This window comes from Macaca thibetana, chromosome 2 (assembly GCF_024542745.1).
Source record: "Macaca thibetana thibetana isolate TM-01 chromosome 2, ASM2454274v1, whole genome shotgun sequence".
NCBI lineage: Eukaryota > Metazoa > Chordata > Mammalia > Primates > Cercopithecidae > Macaca > Macaca thibetana.
Window position 1 is genome coordinate 186624146 of NC_065579.1, and position 16253 is coordinate 186640398.

The 16253-nt window shown below is 33.8% G+C and overlaps 1 protein-coding gene and 1 long non-coding RNA gene across 3 annotated transcripts; one reads left to right on the forward strand and one right to left on the reverse strand.

Moving 5' to 3' along the window:
- Positions 1–489: 489 nt before the first annotated feature.
- On the reverse strand, positions 490–1944 carry LOC126947903 (60S ribosomal protein L21-like). The gene has a single exon (XM_050779008.1). It carries the CDS (start codon positions 1908–1910, stop codon positions 1425–1427), a length of 486 nt encoding a protein of 161 aa, XP_050634965.1. The 5' UTR covers positions 1911–1944; the 3' UTR covers positions 490–1424.
- Positions 1945–7919: 5975 nt separating this feature from the next.
- LOC126947904 (uncharacterized) lies at positions 7920–10344 on the forward strand. 2 transcript variants are annotated; one of them, XR_007723244.1, is made up of 3 exons: positions 7920–8118; positions 8309–8446; positions 8923–10344. It is a non-coding gene; the product is annotated as an uncharacterized LOC126947904 (long non-coding RNA). The 2 variants fall into 2 exon arrangements; XR_007723245.1 differs by having other exon boundaries at positions 7920–8051.
- Positions 10345–16253: the final 5909 nt, after the last annotated feature.

Consider the following 16253-nt stretch of genomic DNA (forward strand, 5'->3'; position numbering starts at 1 on the left):
AAATAAATTTTAGCTACAGATAAGCTGAAATTAACATTTTTAAAAGTTCTTACTAACAGAGGTAATTTCAGGTTTGGGGATATTCCCTTTAAAAAATAATAAAGAATTTAAGTTACCCAAATTAAATATGAGTGTGACTATTTGTAATGAAACGATGTATCATGAAAAATTATACATTTTTTAAAGTTTTATAAATACCACGAACCTCATGAAATCCATAAAAATAATATATTTGTTTTACTTAATAAGTTTACATATTTTTAAAAGATTTTTTGCTATTTTAATTAAATGTTATTAGAGGTATTATTTTCCAAGTAGAGGAAAAAAGCATAGCTTATATTGTCATCCAGAATAATTGATCAAACTGTATTTTTTCTTAGTAAATCAGAAAATTGTTTTTAAATAACACTTTATTAGTAATTGAATACAAATTGCTAAGATTTATGCAAATTTAAAAAATATTCTCCAAAGTTGTTTTCATGTGTGTAATATTTGTAAAGTTTTCCATAGCCTACTTTTTGACCTCCTCTATTTCAAGCCTCATTGCTCTTTCACAAACTTCCATCTTTATTCCTGTGTAGTAACATTAGCGATTTTATATTTTGCTGAGTAGTAAAAACTAACTTGTCCGAAATTCATCCTCTATAGATTCAACTTCAAGGAAAGGGAACGGTTACTTATAGTGCTCCAAGAAAATCATCTAGTCCTTGTCAAACATGACACATTGATGCTGGTACGTCCATCCCACACTTTATATCCAATTACACCAGAAGATGGAGAGAGGTAGTAAATTCTACCACTACTATGTCAGGTTGTCCACAAGGCTCCAACCCCTGAGCACAACATGAGAAGGGTGGTGCTATTGCCCACCACAACAGTGAGTTATCAGGACACAGGTCAGACCATATTGTTCTTATATCCATAACCTGCACTCAACAGGTAGAATGGTGATGATTTCTGGGTCTGATTTGCTGGATTTTTATGGTAAAGCCAAGAGTAGGTCACCTGCTACTGATTCTATGTCCATAGTTTCTCTAGTGAACACCACTCCAGGTGGCCAAGTGTTTGTGTGTGCTGCTTGGCCATCTGTCCTTGTTGGCACAATATTCACTGAGAAACTAATAATAAAGGACACCCTTTGTTGTAATACAGTTGATTATTCAACAAGTTATGAAAGATACGTTGTTCATTTTTCATGTCTTCTTTTTAGATCCTGCCTATTAATTTAACATTGTCTTGGATGGCTTGAAAATAGAGCAAATCCTTCAAAGTTAGTAGTAAATCACAGTTTTGCATACAAAATAAACTTTGTTTTATGAGGAGTCCATTATTTTTGTAAAAAATATTATAATCTGAAGTAATTGTTAGGTAATTTTTTTTCAGCCCAGAGGTCTTTTGTTTTATTATTTTATTTTTTTTAACACCTAGTATGCCATGAATTCATAGGGAATAGTTTCCAGCAGCTCAGGCTTCTTCCCATTGGTTCTCACAAAGTGTGCTTCTCTGGGTGGAGCAGGCTGGCACTTCAGTTGAACCCAGGTACCTTTCTCTTCAGCTTCTTTCTTTATCTGATCATTTTCCTTCACGTGTTTCAGGAAGCTGTCTCGGCTCTTAGAGTGCCTAATGTGCTCAATACCCACATTAATTCTCTTGGCAAGAATCTTGCCCTTAACTTGTTTGTTTACAACAATGCCAACAGCATGCTGGGTAACAATGTAGACTCTTCCAGTTTTGCTATGGTAACACTTGTGGGGCATTCCTTTTTGAACAGTACCCATTCCCTTGATGTCTACGATATCACCTTTCTTATAGATTCGCATATATGTGGCCAAAGGAACAACTCCATGTTTTCTAAAAGGCCTAGAGAACATATATCGGGTGCCTCTCCTCTTTCCCTTTGTGTTCATCATTTTGGCGAATTACTGGAAGATGGCGGTTCTGGCCCGTTAGGTAATATTTTTTAAGTAAATATTGACTCCCAAATGAACTGTTTCGACCAGGGAAGGGATTCAAATATTATTATTTTTCGGGCACCCATGATAGATACAGTACTTATAAACAAATTTCCTGCTTTCTTGAACTTAAATTTCCTGGAGGGATACAGAAATTAAATAAACATACAATATATTTTGATGTAAAGATAAACGAAGCAGTAAATGGAAGAATAGGTTAGACCAGTTAGCGAAGTTTTTATGAACTGATGATAATACTGAAGGTAACGTTCATGTTTTAAGGTGAATGATCAAATGGTAAATATAAAATTAACAGTTCCAGTTAAAGTTGCTAGTTTTTCCACTGGCAAAGATAGTGTTTCATGAAGTAAACTCTGTTTCCCTAAATTGATTTTAATTGCATATTCAAATCAGCAGCTTTCAAATATAGAAATGTATTTTGGGAAAATACCTTTAACATCAAGAATAGAAAGTATAATTGAATATATGATTTCTTACTATACACACAGCATTTCCATAAAATTTCTAATGTAATTTTAAAATATCTGTAAAAGAAAAAGTGAAAATATCAAAATGATCTTAGAAGGAATTTTCAAGTCTGTAATAGAAGAGTTCTATTATTTGGTCTTTTTCTGTTTTATTTCAAAGTGGCCTAATGCATTCAACTAGTTTCTGGATACTCTATGTCTTTCTCATATCATTGCTCTACAGCTACTGCTGAGAAGTAGCATTACAATATCAGCTTGCACTGAGAGGCTATTCACACCACTGGAAACTATGAAAATTTGGAATTAGTGACAGGTGTTTCTAAAAACTCTTTTGAATTGCCATGTTTACTTATTTGGTAATGTTTTCCAAAGACAGTGCCCTTAGTTTTCATAATATATTAAAATAAGTATTAAATGATTTGTTAGACCCATGCTATCCACTGAAATACAATCTACCAAATGCTAATATCCATTAACATTGGGGAATGAGTATGGGAAAATACGTTTCTAATGTGCACGAAAAATACAATCTTAGGGCCCCACAGTTGCTATGCCAAAGGGAAAGTTAAGTCTGAGAGATGAGTCACCAATACTTCTTACTTTTGTTCCCAGATAGCTGTCATTTCACCTGCTTATTTCATCTTATGTAAAATGTAGATTTATTGGGCGTGAGACAATGCTTAATTGACTTTTTCTTCTACTCCCTCTTTTAACATATTTACTTTATCTTAGGTAATATGTAACTTTACTTAGCAGGAGACAATGCATAATTGACCTTTTCTTCTACTCTGCTTTTTCATGTGTAAAAAAAAAAAAGGTAGATTTAATGAGGCTAAGCAGGGTCTCACAAGAATGTAACCATTTGTTTCACTGCCTACCCTCCCTCTGTTTTTCTTCCCTCCTGCTTGCTCTTTCTCCTTTAAATGCTGAAGTTCCCACAACCTGCTTTGGAAAAAGCACAGGTCACAGACACCCCTGTGATATGGTTTGGCTGTGTCCCTACGCAAATCTCATCTGGATTCCCACATGTTTTGGGAGGGACTTGGTGGAGGTAATTGAATGATAGGGGCAGGTCTTTCTCATGCTGTTCTTGTGATAGTGAATAATTCTCATGAGATCTGATGGCTTTATAAGGCAGAGTTTTCCTGCACAAATTCTCTTTTTGCCTGCTGCCATCCACTTAAGATGTGACTTGCTCCTCCTTGCCTTCCACCATGATTGTGAGGCTTCCCCAGCCACGAGGAACTGTAAGTCCATTAAACCTATTTCCTTTTGAATCTGCCCAGCCTTGGGTATGTCTTTATTAGCAGCGTGAAAATGGACTAATACACCTTGTGATTTGTGCTTTTTTTTTTTCCCCCAGGGGTGTTCTCAACATTAGCTAAATAAACCTCTAATTGCTTGAGACTTGCTGCAGACACTTTCTGTTTTACACTAGTAAGTTGAAATTGCAATTTCAGAAATGAGATGGTCTGAGAAAATAGTGATGCTGTTAACTTAGTAATTGGCACAAAAGGATTTTTTTTTTGGTAATATATACATACTAAAACTCAGCTTTTAATATTATGATTCACTTACATCAAAAACAGGTAGTACCTAATGGTTCAGAAATACGTCACTTACATGTACTTGCTTGGGTTTACATTATTAATTTCATGTTTTTATATATCTATTATAGAAGAAAGGAAATAGCAATAATTATAACTGAAGAAGAGTAATTCTTAGAAGAAACTGTTCACTTACCAAAAAGTTGTTTTCTCTAAAAAAGTGAATTTGGGCAATGTAAGGAATATCAATCTATTTAAATGCCCCTAGTAAGTGATAAAAGAAGACAACAACACAGTGAAGTCTATGGTCTTAAATAAACAGAATATAAAAGCATGGCCAGTGATGTACATCCAGAGTCACTGATAAGATTATTACAACCTCAGATCACAAACATATCTAAAGTCTTACTTCACCCAGAATTATAGTACTTTATTAGGTTGGTGTAAAAGTCGTTGTAGTTTTTGCCATTAAAAGTAATGACAACAACTTATATATTGCCCAATATCAATGGAAAATTTCTGAAAAGTGAGAAGAGTTTGTAAGCCACTCAAATTTCATAAATGCAGCATTATTCAAGTAAGGGTGTTGCTACATATATAATAATTATCTGAAATTTGTGAATTTTGTAGATAACATTGTAGAATGATTAGTATGTAAAAAGCGTAGCAGAATCTCACAACAAGCAATGCTTACTTATTTAATTGTGGCATTTCAGTGTCCCATAAATCAAAAGATAAGCCTTCAGTGTTCCTGAGATCATGAAGTTTGTCAAGTGAGTAAATTGAATTAGCATGATCAACATGCATGGTCCAGAAGTTACACATTTCAGCTTAGATATTAAATTCGAATGGGTCAGATCAGCGTCAACTTATAATTTTACAGATTCATAGATTCAACTACAGGAAGAAAAACCTTGACAGACTATGCAGTTCAAAACTGATTAGGATAATATTTAGGAAGTCTCACAGAAGTTCTTAGGATCTGACATCAAGTGTGCATGAGTACTTACCTCCAGGACAAAGAGATTTTTAATTGATTTTGAAAATTAGAAAATTAGACATATATTTGTGACCTTATGGTCTGTCCATTTTTCTGTGATGCTTGGTTTTGTTGAAGGAAGTATTGGCTTTTTGACCTAGACCAACCTTCTTATATTTCATCATATGCTTGTCAGAAAAAATTTGTCAGGCTCTGCAACTGTTTATCTTTCTCTCAGGCTGTATTGCAGATGCTCTAATTCCCTGGGAGAATATGTATTCATTTCTTTTTTGCTATCAATCTATGTCTAATAAATGCTATCTTTCTAGAAGATGCTATGCTGGGCATTTTGTGACTTTCACTTAGCATGAAACATTGTAATGCACTGTTCAGGACAGTATTCCTTTGCATACCCTGGCAGAAATATTATTTTCAGTTCTAAGTATGCTAGATTCCTTAATAAAAAACTTTTTAAAGCAGTGTGTTTAAATTAGAGTAAGATAAGCTGTTTAAATGCTTAATATGTAAGAAACAAACTTTGGACTTAAAAGAAAACCTTGAAGTAAATTGAAATTTTATTTTAAGTGTTTTTTTTAGCAAGCCAAAATGGATTTGATTGACTAGTCCTACATTTCACAGTGAATACCTTAGGGACATGAATTCGTTTATTACTTGTGAGATTTTATTTTTACTTTCTGACAGCTCTCACTCCCTTGCTTTTCAAAGCTACAATTAAGACTCATTTCTATTAGCACACATGTCCTCTTGTCAGCCTTGTATTTTACTTTTCCCATATATATGATTTATCTAGTAATAAACTGCTACAAAGACTGGCATGAACATCTGTATGTCTGAATATATTGGTCAGTTGATTTATTATTATCCTACTGTACTAATGATCAAATGGATTATGTGCGGAACCAAGTTAAAACAGTTTCTGGCCAGCCATCCTTTCACATGATATTTTTATGAAAAGCTTCCCTCTTTATGGTGGCCGTAAATGTATATGAAGTGGTCTATGAGCTGGCCCTTGACTGATTATACTAGCATTCTTTCCTTTAAAAAATATTCAAATGCATATAATTAATATTTACTGCATTTCAACCCCATCATTGGAAAGGTCTCTAGTCTGGTACAAAACAGAAATGACTTTAAAAAAATGGTTCCAGTGCTTTGATGGTTGATAAAGAATAATTCAAGGACTAACTTCAAAATACAGTTACAAACTCCTCAAACTCAGAATTTCACATTAGCACCAAAATTTAAATGACACTTTTTCCCTCCAAAAGAACTCAAGCAGTTTTTACAAAGATTATAGAGGTGAGTCTTATTCAAACTCCCAGGATCTCTGTAGATATGAGTTTTCTTATTATTCCTATTTTGCAGGTAGTTGAGTTTGTTGTAGCTTGGATGGTTAAATGAAGTCTTACAGGTATCTTAGGAATATTTAAGAAATAGTTATATAATGGAGTTTAGTTTTTCAAGCCTCAGTTTTGCCTTTCCTCTACACTCCTTATTTCTTTTTGAGGAATTGAGTAGGTCTGGTTGCAAAGACATTAAAAAATAGGATGTTTCTATTACAATACAGATTTCCTGATTGTGATGTATTGTTTAACCTTATTCAGTAAAATGCAACATCTTATGGGACTTCTGTGAAACAAGTATCTGTGCCAAGAATAGTTTTTAGAAAAAAAGTAAAAAGTAAGAATAAAACAAAATGAAAACAGATTTGAAAGCTAGTGTCACAGCCTGGATGTAGAAAATTAAAAGTCAGCTCCTTTCATTGGTAAAGAAAAATAGCAATTTATCTTACCATGAATTGAATAGTCCAGAAGGTTGGCTTCCAAATAGTGGGATTATAAATCTTAGCAAAATAGTCACAGAAACTGAAAGGGACCACAAATGACTTAAATGTCATTTATATATAGTTTGTGACTCCTGTGAACTCTAATTAAAGATGCAGACAGCCTCTCGGACACAAGTGGCTTTTTAGTAACTTTACATATTTGAATTCACCTCTTTGACAAAGATAGACAATCAGTTAGTATGGTGATGAGCAATGTTTATCCAGTTCTCCATCTGTATTACTCTATACAAATAATTCCATGAAGAAATAGAGTAGTTAGAGGTGGAGCGAAGCAATCTTGGGCTGCAATGACACTAGAAGACTAGTCTGCTCCAGCTTCTAATTTCAAGGAGATAAAATAATAATAATAATAAAAGTATTACCTGAGGAAGATATGTAGCAATTTGAAGTCACTAATTTTAAACTGAGCCTTTAGTAAAAATAGTTTTACTTTTTCCACCTAACTGATATGGTTTGGATCTATGTCCCCACCCAAATCTCATGTTCAATTATGATTACTAATGTTGGAGGTGAGGCTTGATGGGATGTGACTGGGACTTGAGGGTGGATCCATTCGGTTTAGCACCATCCCCTTGGCGCTGTTCTCATAATAGAGTTCTTATGAGATCTGGTTGTTTTAAAGTGTGTGGCACTTCTCTGTCTCTCTCTTAGTCCCGACCCTCTCATGTAGATGCCTATTCCTGCTTTGCCTTTTGCCATGAGTAAAATACCCCTGAAGCCTCCCCAGAAACAGATGCTGCCACACTTGCTGTACAGCTTGTGGAACCATGAGCCAATTAAACCTCTTTGTTTATAAATTATCCAGTCTTAGGTATTTATAGCAGTGCAAGAATGGATTAGTACACTAATGGAGGGATTCTTACTTATATAACTTTTGAGTGAGAGAGATAACTCACTTGTGTACTTACAAAGTTAAAATATTTATTTTTCGCAGTTTTTAAAATAGTGTGTAAAGGTATATAAAAATGATTAAAATTTAAGACAAAAATAAAATAATTTTAGTTAACCAAACCAAATTCAAAAACATATATTTGGAAATAATACCAGTTTTTACTTTGTTTTGTTCTTTGCTTTATTCCCAGAATACAGAAGAGGCACATATTCAATATATTTTTGTGAATGAAAGAACAAGGATGGAATGCTGAAATCGGCACATATTTCTTTCTTCTTTTTTGTTTTCATATTTTATGTTCTATGGTACATGTGCACAACGTGCAGGTTTGTTACATATGTATACATGTGCCATGTTGGTGTGCTGTACCCATTAACTCGTCATTTACATTAGGTATATCTCCTAGTGCTATCCCTCCCCCTTCACCCTACCCCACGACAGGCCCCGTGTGTGATGTTCCCCTTCCTGGAAATCGACACATATTTCTAAACAATGAAATACTGCCTGTAGTGGGCTAAGTGTTGTGCATGATCCTCATTATGCTTGTTTTGAGAAATACTAAAAATTACTTTTTTTTTTTCAGAAAGAAACAACAGATGTGTAGGAAATGCAATACCTGGGAAAACTGAACTGAAATTTCCATTATATGAATTCTAAAAGCCTTGAAAATTAGTTTATTTAAATAATCCAACTACAAGGAACTTATGCACTTGCAAAATAGGTATAATCAACAATATTCATTCAATTTTTATTAAATAAGTAATATTATTTTAAATTTACTTTGTTTCGAAACAGGGGAGAAGTCTTATTTCATTTTCAGGTTTGTTAATATCCTCAATATCCACATGATGTCTTATGATATGAATGAACATTTTAAGGCGTTTTTAAATGTAAAAATTTGTCATTAGATTCAATATGGGGGTCATATTTTGTTAAATTGAAATGGAAAAAAATTATTTTACCACATATGTGTCATGAAATGATGATAAAATATAGAATTCTGTGCAGATTTTATAAAAAGATGCTTTTACCTTGTGACCTAACTACATTTTCTTGAGTATTTTTTAATTATATTTTTATGAATTCATTAAAGCAAATGTTCAAATGTATACAAGCACATTTTCTGGATTTAGGATGTCCTATACTGAGTGAATTAATGGACCATAATTTTGTTGTTCATTCTCACTGTGCCTTCAGACTTAGACTTGACACTTGCTTTGGATATTGACCATTGTTCGTCTCAACACCAGAAAAAGTTTGGGAGAGCACTTGTATGTTCCTGCTTGCTTGCTTGTGCCTCTGCCACCCTGAGGTCATGCTCAGGCTAGCCTGCTGAAGGGTAAGAAATGCATGGAGCAGAGTCAAATTGTCCCAATTGTCCCAGCTAACGTCAGCTGCCAGATCCACCGACAGCCAGACGTGTGAGCAATCAGGCAAGATTAGTTCCTAGCTAACCACCCTAGATAAGTAAATGATTTATTATTATACGCCACTTTGGTCTTCCAAGAATTGTTTTTGTTGTTGTTCTTGTTATTTGGTTTTATAGTGTCAATGGATAATGAATATCAAAATATTCACACACAGAAAATGATGGTGTTAATTTTATTTGGAAACTTCTTCCTTCTTTCAGGGACCCTGTAACCTTATACCATTAAATCATGAGAACGGCATTTTTTTCTAAAGAACCTGGCAATAATTGATTCAAGCATGATTCAACTCCATTAAATTAACTTGAAAAGATCACAATAGCAGTTAGAGAATTGGCAGTGTCCTTTCTGTGTCCTGATAGTGAACCAAAATTTGACCTCATCAGCTGTTCTATTGATATCCCAGATGAATTATCTGAAGTATTTTCCCTATGGATTTCTCTTCAGTTTGTTTTCTAAGAGGTTTTAGGAATTCATTAGCAATGATTAAAGAAAAATCTGCCTATTTTCACTTACAATGTCTGACTTTATCCTAGCAATTTATGACCCCTTAAACTTAGAATTCATTGAAAAAGGCATAAGTAAAAGCTTGATTTCTCCTTTCTTCCCAAGGTTATACCATATGAAACATATTTTGTAACAGTATACTAGATCACTACAATGCCCTCCTAAAATGTATACGTATCTATCTGAGTTTCATCCTTAATACCATATTCTAATCTTTAAATTTAAAAATATATGTCAATTATCCTCAAAGGGTTCGATTCAATGCAGTGGCCCAGAAATGGGATATAAATTTTGAATAATATTTAGAGTTATTAAAATATGAACCTTTGAATTTGCACACACACACACACACCTGTTCTACGCATTGTGGTATGTATTTTGTATAGGTCTATAAGTAAGGTTGGCTAAATAATGGCTCCCAAATATATCTACATAGTAATCCCTCGAACCAGAGAATGTTACCTTTATGGTACAAAAAGGACTTTGCAAATGTGATTAAGGAATTTGAAAGGCAAATATTATGCATTATTCAGGTAGACCTGATATAGTCACAAGCCTCCTTATAAGAGGGGTGCTGGAGGAATCAGAGGCAAAGACCAAGGTGATAGAATGACTGAAGTAGAGGTTGGAGTTCCAACCTCTTCAAAGTTGTTGCAACCACTCTGAAGGTGGAATAAGAAGCTACAGAAAAGGCCGGGCGCCGTGGCTCAAGCCTGTAATCCCAGCACTTTGGGAGGCCGAGGCGGGCGGATCACAAGGTCAGGAGATCGAGACCACAGTGAAACCCCGTCTCTACTAAAAATACAAAAAATTAGCCGGGCGCGGTGGCGGGCGCCTGTAGTCCCAGCTACTCAGGAGGCTGAGGCAGGAGAATGGCGGGAACCCGGGAGGCGGAGCTTGCAGTGAGCCGAGATTGCGCCACTGCACTCCAGCCTGGGCAACAGCGTGAGACTCCGTCTCAAAAAAAAAAAAAAAAAAAAAAAAAAAAAAAAAAAAAAAAAAGAAGCTACAGAAAAATACTTATGGCCGCCAGAAGCAGAAAAGTGGCAAAAAAAATAAATTCTCTCATCAGAGCCTCTAGAAGACACCAGACTTTTTAACACCTGAACTTTAGTTGAATAATACCAGTTTTGTACTCCTGACCTTCAGAATGGTAAGAGAATACATTTGTGTTGGTTTAGACCCTTAAGTTTGCAATAATTTAATTTGTTGCAGCAGCAATAGGAACAAACACATGGTGTGGAGAGTTTGTAAATGTATCACCTGCTGTTCTAAGGTAGTGTTTAATCTTTTTTTAAAATTTTTTTTCAGGCCTTAGTTGTCTCTGGGTCTAACATTCTAGTACTGAGCTTTCAAGTGTTTAGACATGAAACTCATTTCTTTTTAGTCTTTATAATATAAACTGATAAATACGACTCAGCATATTCTGACCTGACCTGATCAGAGATTCATAAATTTGAGTCGAATCCCAACATAGTTTTTGAAGCTGCAAATATTATTGTTTAGAGTTCTTCATGAATTAGGGTCAGAGAGAGAAGTCAGCCTCCGTAGTTCTCTGGTAGTAACCTTAGAATTTAGGTTTGTCACAGGTTATCTTAGTTGAGAGATCACTGACCTATTTATTCATGATTCTCATCAAATTGTTTTTTCTATGTGCAAATGTTCTATTTATTCCATGTTTGTCATGAATTTGTCATTAATTCTACAAGTTTTCTACACACTGTATGAAGCATCATTTTTTAATGACTTTAATCTTTCTCCAAATTGCTCCCTTTGATTTTACTATGCTATTATCTAGGAAAGAAGCCTGTGTTCTTCAACGTAAAATCTTTTATGCAACTTGACCATTTTTCTACTTAGTCTTTTCTTTACTAAACCATAGCTAAAAGTTTCTTAAACTGAATTCATAAGCTTATGTCTTTCCATATACCTGTAGAGTCCTTTGTATTTCACACACACACACACACACACACACACACACACACGCAAGTTCCAACTTTATGTTTTCATTGTTAAGTACAGTGATGTTTGGACAAAACTATGCATTTGGCAAAATGTGCCTGTATTGATTTTGCATTATTTTATTAAGACATTATGTTTTTCTCTTCTAAATCTCAGGTCTCCTTTAACACCGATCATTGGCTTCATTTCAGAGTGATCCTATTGTTTGAATCAACTTTGTGTAAAGATATGAGTTTATCTCTAATAAATTATTCTGTTGGCCAAAAACCACAAGGGATCTCCAAGGAAGTCATTAGATTTTAAAGAAAAGCATTGTCATAAACTGCTTTCAAGTTGAAATAAAAATAACTTCACAACGAATCACATGTGTGAAGCAGGGTGTTTTGGATACATTTCCTCTGTCTCAAAGCCTGAAACCTCTTCAAAAGTTCATGTAACTGAACCTATTCTCTTTGTGGTAGCCTAAAATACTTTGTATGTCTGTGGGAATTCTCCAAGAATTAGCTGCATGTATATAGTGAAAGGATTTTCAGTGCACTTAACGATTAATTCAAAGTCACTGCATGAAAATGCCTTTAGGTGAAAACAAAACATTGTCCTTTATCGTGTGTGTAATACTGAGCATGTACTCAGAGTTGGCCTACTTATGAACTTACTTTACATGTTGCTCCTTGAATTATCTCTTAGTGCTTTGTTAATTTTCTCATTCAATGAATGCAGACAAGTGTATCAGGGTTTTTCAAAAAATTCCATTAGGAATTACAAATAAAAATTTCAAATACAGGTCAAAATTGAAAACTAGTATTTTTCACTTTGCAACTTTCAAATTCTTTATAACTTCTAACAAGATACTACAGAACTTTTTGTTAACAAGAGTGCCAATATCAACACATAGTAAGTTTGATGATATAGTAGGAAAATTCTTCTTGACAAATTCCAGTTCTTAAAACAAAGACACCGTAACTAATTATTTATCCTTCTGGGACTTCCCAGATCCTGAGCTCCTAATATGATGTCTTGTCCCACCAAAAAATATTAACCTAAAATCCAAGTATTTATGTTTAACACAAATTATATGCAGGGTTGGCATTTTATGAAGCTCGGTATCTTCCCTTTCATGAATTAACACCCAGTAACTTTTGGTTTTCAATTCCTCTTGGCCATTATTTTACGGAAATAAGTGCAGTCTGTTAAGAGCTTTGTTTACAGTCTCATGGTTTGGTAAGCAAAGGTTGTTACAACAGAGAACAGCTTTATATAAAGACAAAGAAGAAAGAGAAAATTGTAGATACAGGAAGAGGCTAGTTTTTATTGTTACTCTTGTGGTGGTGGTGGTTGTAATTGAAGCAGTATCAAGCTGATTCAAAAAAGGGGAGAAGAAGATTTACGGCTAGAAATAAATTCTAGAGATTACTCTTCTTATTCGTCTTCTGTTCTCTTTTGACCAAAATTCCTAGAGGATATGATCTTGCTGGTTACCAAGCTGTTCTAGCTAAATGTGTGGTTAGGTGAAATTAGAGATGAATAAATGTAAGGCCAATGATAAGAGTGAGTTAAAGAAGTGTACTATTATGGATAGAGATTATTGAGAAGGACACTATATTTTTCTTGTTACAGGATAATGTTTTTGAATTTACCAATATGCTAGTCTTCTGCCATATTGAATGATTCTAAAATAGATACACATTCAAAACACATCAAAATGTGTACTTAGACTTTTGGCACAATAATGATTTAATAATATAAATAAGTATTCTAAACCTTATGGCCTCATGGCCTTAAAACTTTAGAAGTAAGCAACTATTCCTTTTTCAGATATCATGTAATCAAGCAACTTTACAAAATAAGTTACATTTTTACCTATGAAACGTTTGTGCTAACGATTATTCTTCACTACTCACGCCAAATTTGAACATCTAGTGCACTCAGAATTTGAGTTGTACACATCGAATACACTAAATAGATTACTTCTTCAAAGAATCCATTAAAACCATAGATCACACACAATATACACATTAGTAACAAAGGCACCTATGGGGCCAACTGTGTTTACCTGTATTGGAATAAATTACAATGTTTGGCAAATATTATCTAAAGAAATATCCCTAATGATATCCTTTAAGAGTATACTGTTAAAAACAAGTTAACATGAAAAATAAATGAGCTAGAAAAGCTATTATTTTAAATTACTTCGGTTTTCAAATGCTACATAAGAAATACTGGCCTAACAATTAATATGCATATGTTTCTTTTTTCACATAGTTTTAAAAGAACAGAAATTTGCATTTAATGTGCATAACTAAAGTTGGACATTTTAACTATTTTGATGTTTTCAATAGAATCCTATAAACATGACAGAAAAGAAGCAATTTAATGTTTTAATTCAGAGCACAATCTTTGGCACCAACCTATTTAAGTTCAAGTCCTGACACTGCCACTTTCTACCAGGGTGTCTTTGTAATATTGGATAATAAAATAACTTGAGCCAAAATGTATTACAAGAAAGAAATTTGACATAAAGTACTTAGAACAGTGATGTACACTAAACTCTATGAAAGTGTTTGTTATTATTTTTGTTGGTACTTTTTTTGTAACATTTCCATGCTTAGTTTTCAGTTTTATATTCAATTTGTAAAAATTTGCAACTTAAAACACCCCAAAATATTACCTGTGTTGCTGAGATGTGCTGTTAACATTAGCTTGGTAACTATTCTCCAAACTCAAATAGTATCCATTCAGATTGTAATGTGTCGCCATTGGTTCACTAGGGAGCTGTTTGAAAAGAACAAGAGAAATACCACTGTTCACGAACCTTTGCTCATAATTGTAAACAGCAGCACCCTAGTATAGCTCTGTCTGTTAAGGAACCAGGGCTGAATTACCTGTTACATGAACAGACCGTGAATTCAAGCTCACTAATCCATTCTAATGAGGGCTCTATCCTCATTAGTTAAAACAAAAAGGAATAAGATATAACAGCACCCACAGATCTAAATAGCATTTTAAATTCTTTATAAATCTAATTTTTATCAATGTGTATGTTAAATCTAGATTGACTTGCTGAACATAACAAAAAGATACATGAGTATGACATGGATTATAAATCCTGAAAGCCCATTTGTTTTGCTTCTCCTCCCTTTTTAATAGCCTTTATAGGATTTCTACAGTCGTGTCTTTCTTATTGCTACCGTACATATATTAAACTTTCATGAATCACATGCCAAAGAGGCACTGCTTTGTAATTTAAGTAAGGCTTTAGAATGAAGAGTGGCATATTAGTATAATTGTTCTGTGTAATGCAGTGCAGGGTAATTGGTAAAACTCACTCAAAGATTTTCATATAATCCAATCAAGATTTATTAGGTTTGTGCAAAAGTCATCGCAGCTTTTGCCGTTACTTTCAAGGGCAAAAAAATGCAATCGCTGTTGCACCAACCTAATACTAAAATACTATTAGTCCATTTACACTGTCCTTTATATTATACCTCATGCCTACAGAGTTTTAAACTTATACTTCTTCCTCTCTTTCTACTAAAGCATTCTAAAATCAGGTGGCCTATTTGTTTGTTCAAAGTTTTGACAACCAACTAATGTTTTACAGAGAATCTTCTACTAGTCCTCTCTGCAAATGAGGAAAAAAACATAAAATTAATAAGTAAAACATTTTTATAGCACTATTTTTAAAGCTATATATTTAGTTCACAGAACTGTCGTATTATCAGATTATACCTATGCTTTTGTTGGTATAGTAAATGTGACAAGTGATAGTAGACAATTTTTTCGATAATGTTCTTCACAGACAAGAAAGAAAAATCAAAATAAAAAATCTCTGACAATTATCTAGGTCAGTTTACTCATTTTTTTACTTATAAGACTGTGATATCTAACTGCTGTAGGTGAAGTAGAAAATTAATAAGTTTTCGCATATTGTAAATGTTCTCAATTGGTATGCTGAAGTTCACTGCTGTTTCAAAACCTTTTCCAGCTGACCTACGGATTTTGACAAACTAGAGTTTAAACTGAGGAAGACAAAAAACGCATTTGTAGAGAAACTTTAATATTATTTCAGGTATGAATCTAGTCATGCACAGTCACCTCAATTTGGGTCCAAACAAATAGCGCATTTTTAGTAATAGAAACGAGAACATTGCCTCATGTGCACATATTGAGTGTGTAATCAGGTTAGTAAAAATTCAAGCAGTTACTCAATGCTGAAGTGACTGAATAAAGAGTGTAGTATCTCTGCACAGCAAAGGAAACAGTCAGCAGAGTTAGAGGCAGCTTACAGGATGGGAGAAAAGAGTTTCAAATGATACTACTTATAAGGAGTTAATATCCAAAATGTATAAGGAACTCAAACAATTTAATAGCAAGAAAACAACCTGATTTTTTTTAAAAATGGAAAAATGACTCAAATAGACATTTTTTCAAAATAAGACATACCAGTTGTCAACAAGTATATTTAAAAATGCTCAATATCACTAATTATCAAGGAAATACAAATTGAAACCACAATGAAGTATCACCTCACACTTGTTAGAATGGCTACTATCAAAAAGACAAAAGATAAGTGTTTACAAGCACGTGGAGAAGAGAAAACCTATTTACACTGTTCGTGAGAACGCAAATTAT

What these genes read in the sequence shown, in the direction of transcription:
- LOC126947903 (XM_050779008.1), bottom strand. Translation starts at nt 1,910, where the DNA reads ATGATGAACACAAAGGGAAAGAGGAGAGGCACCCGATATATGTTCTCT.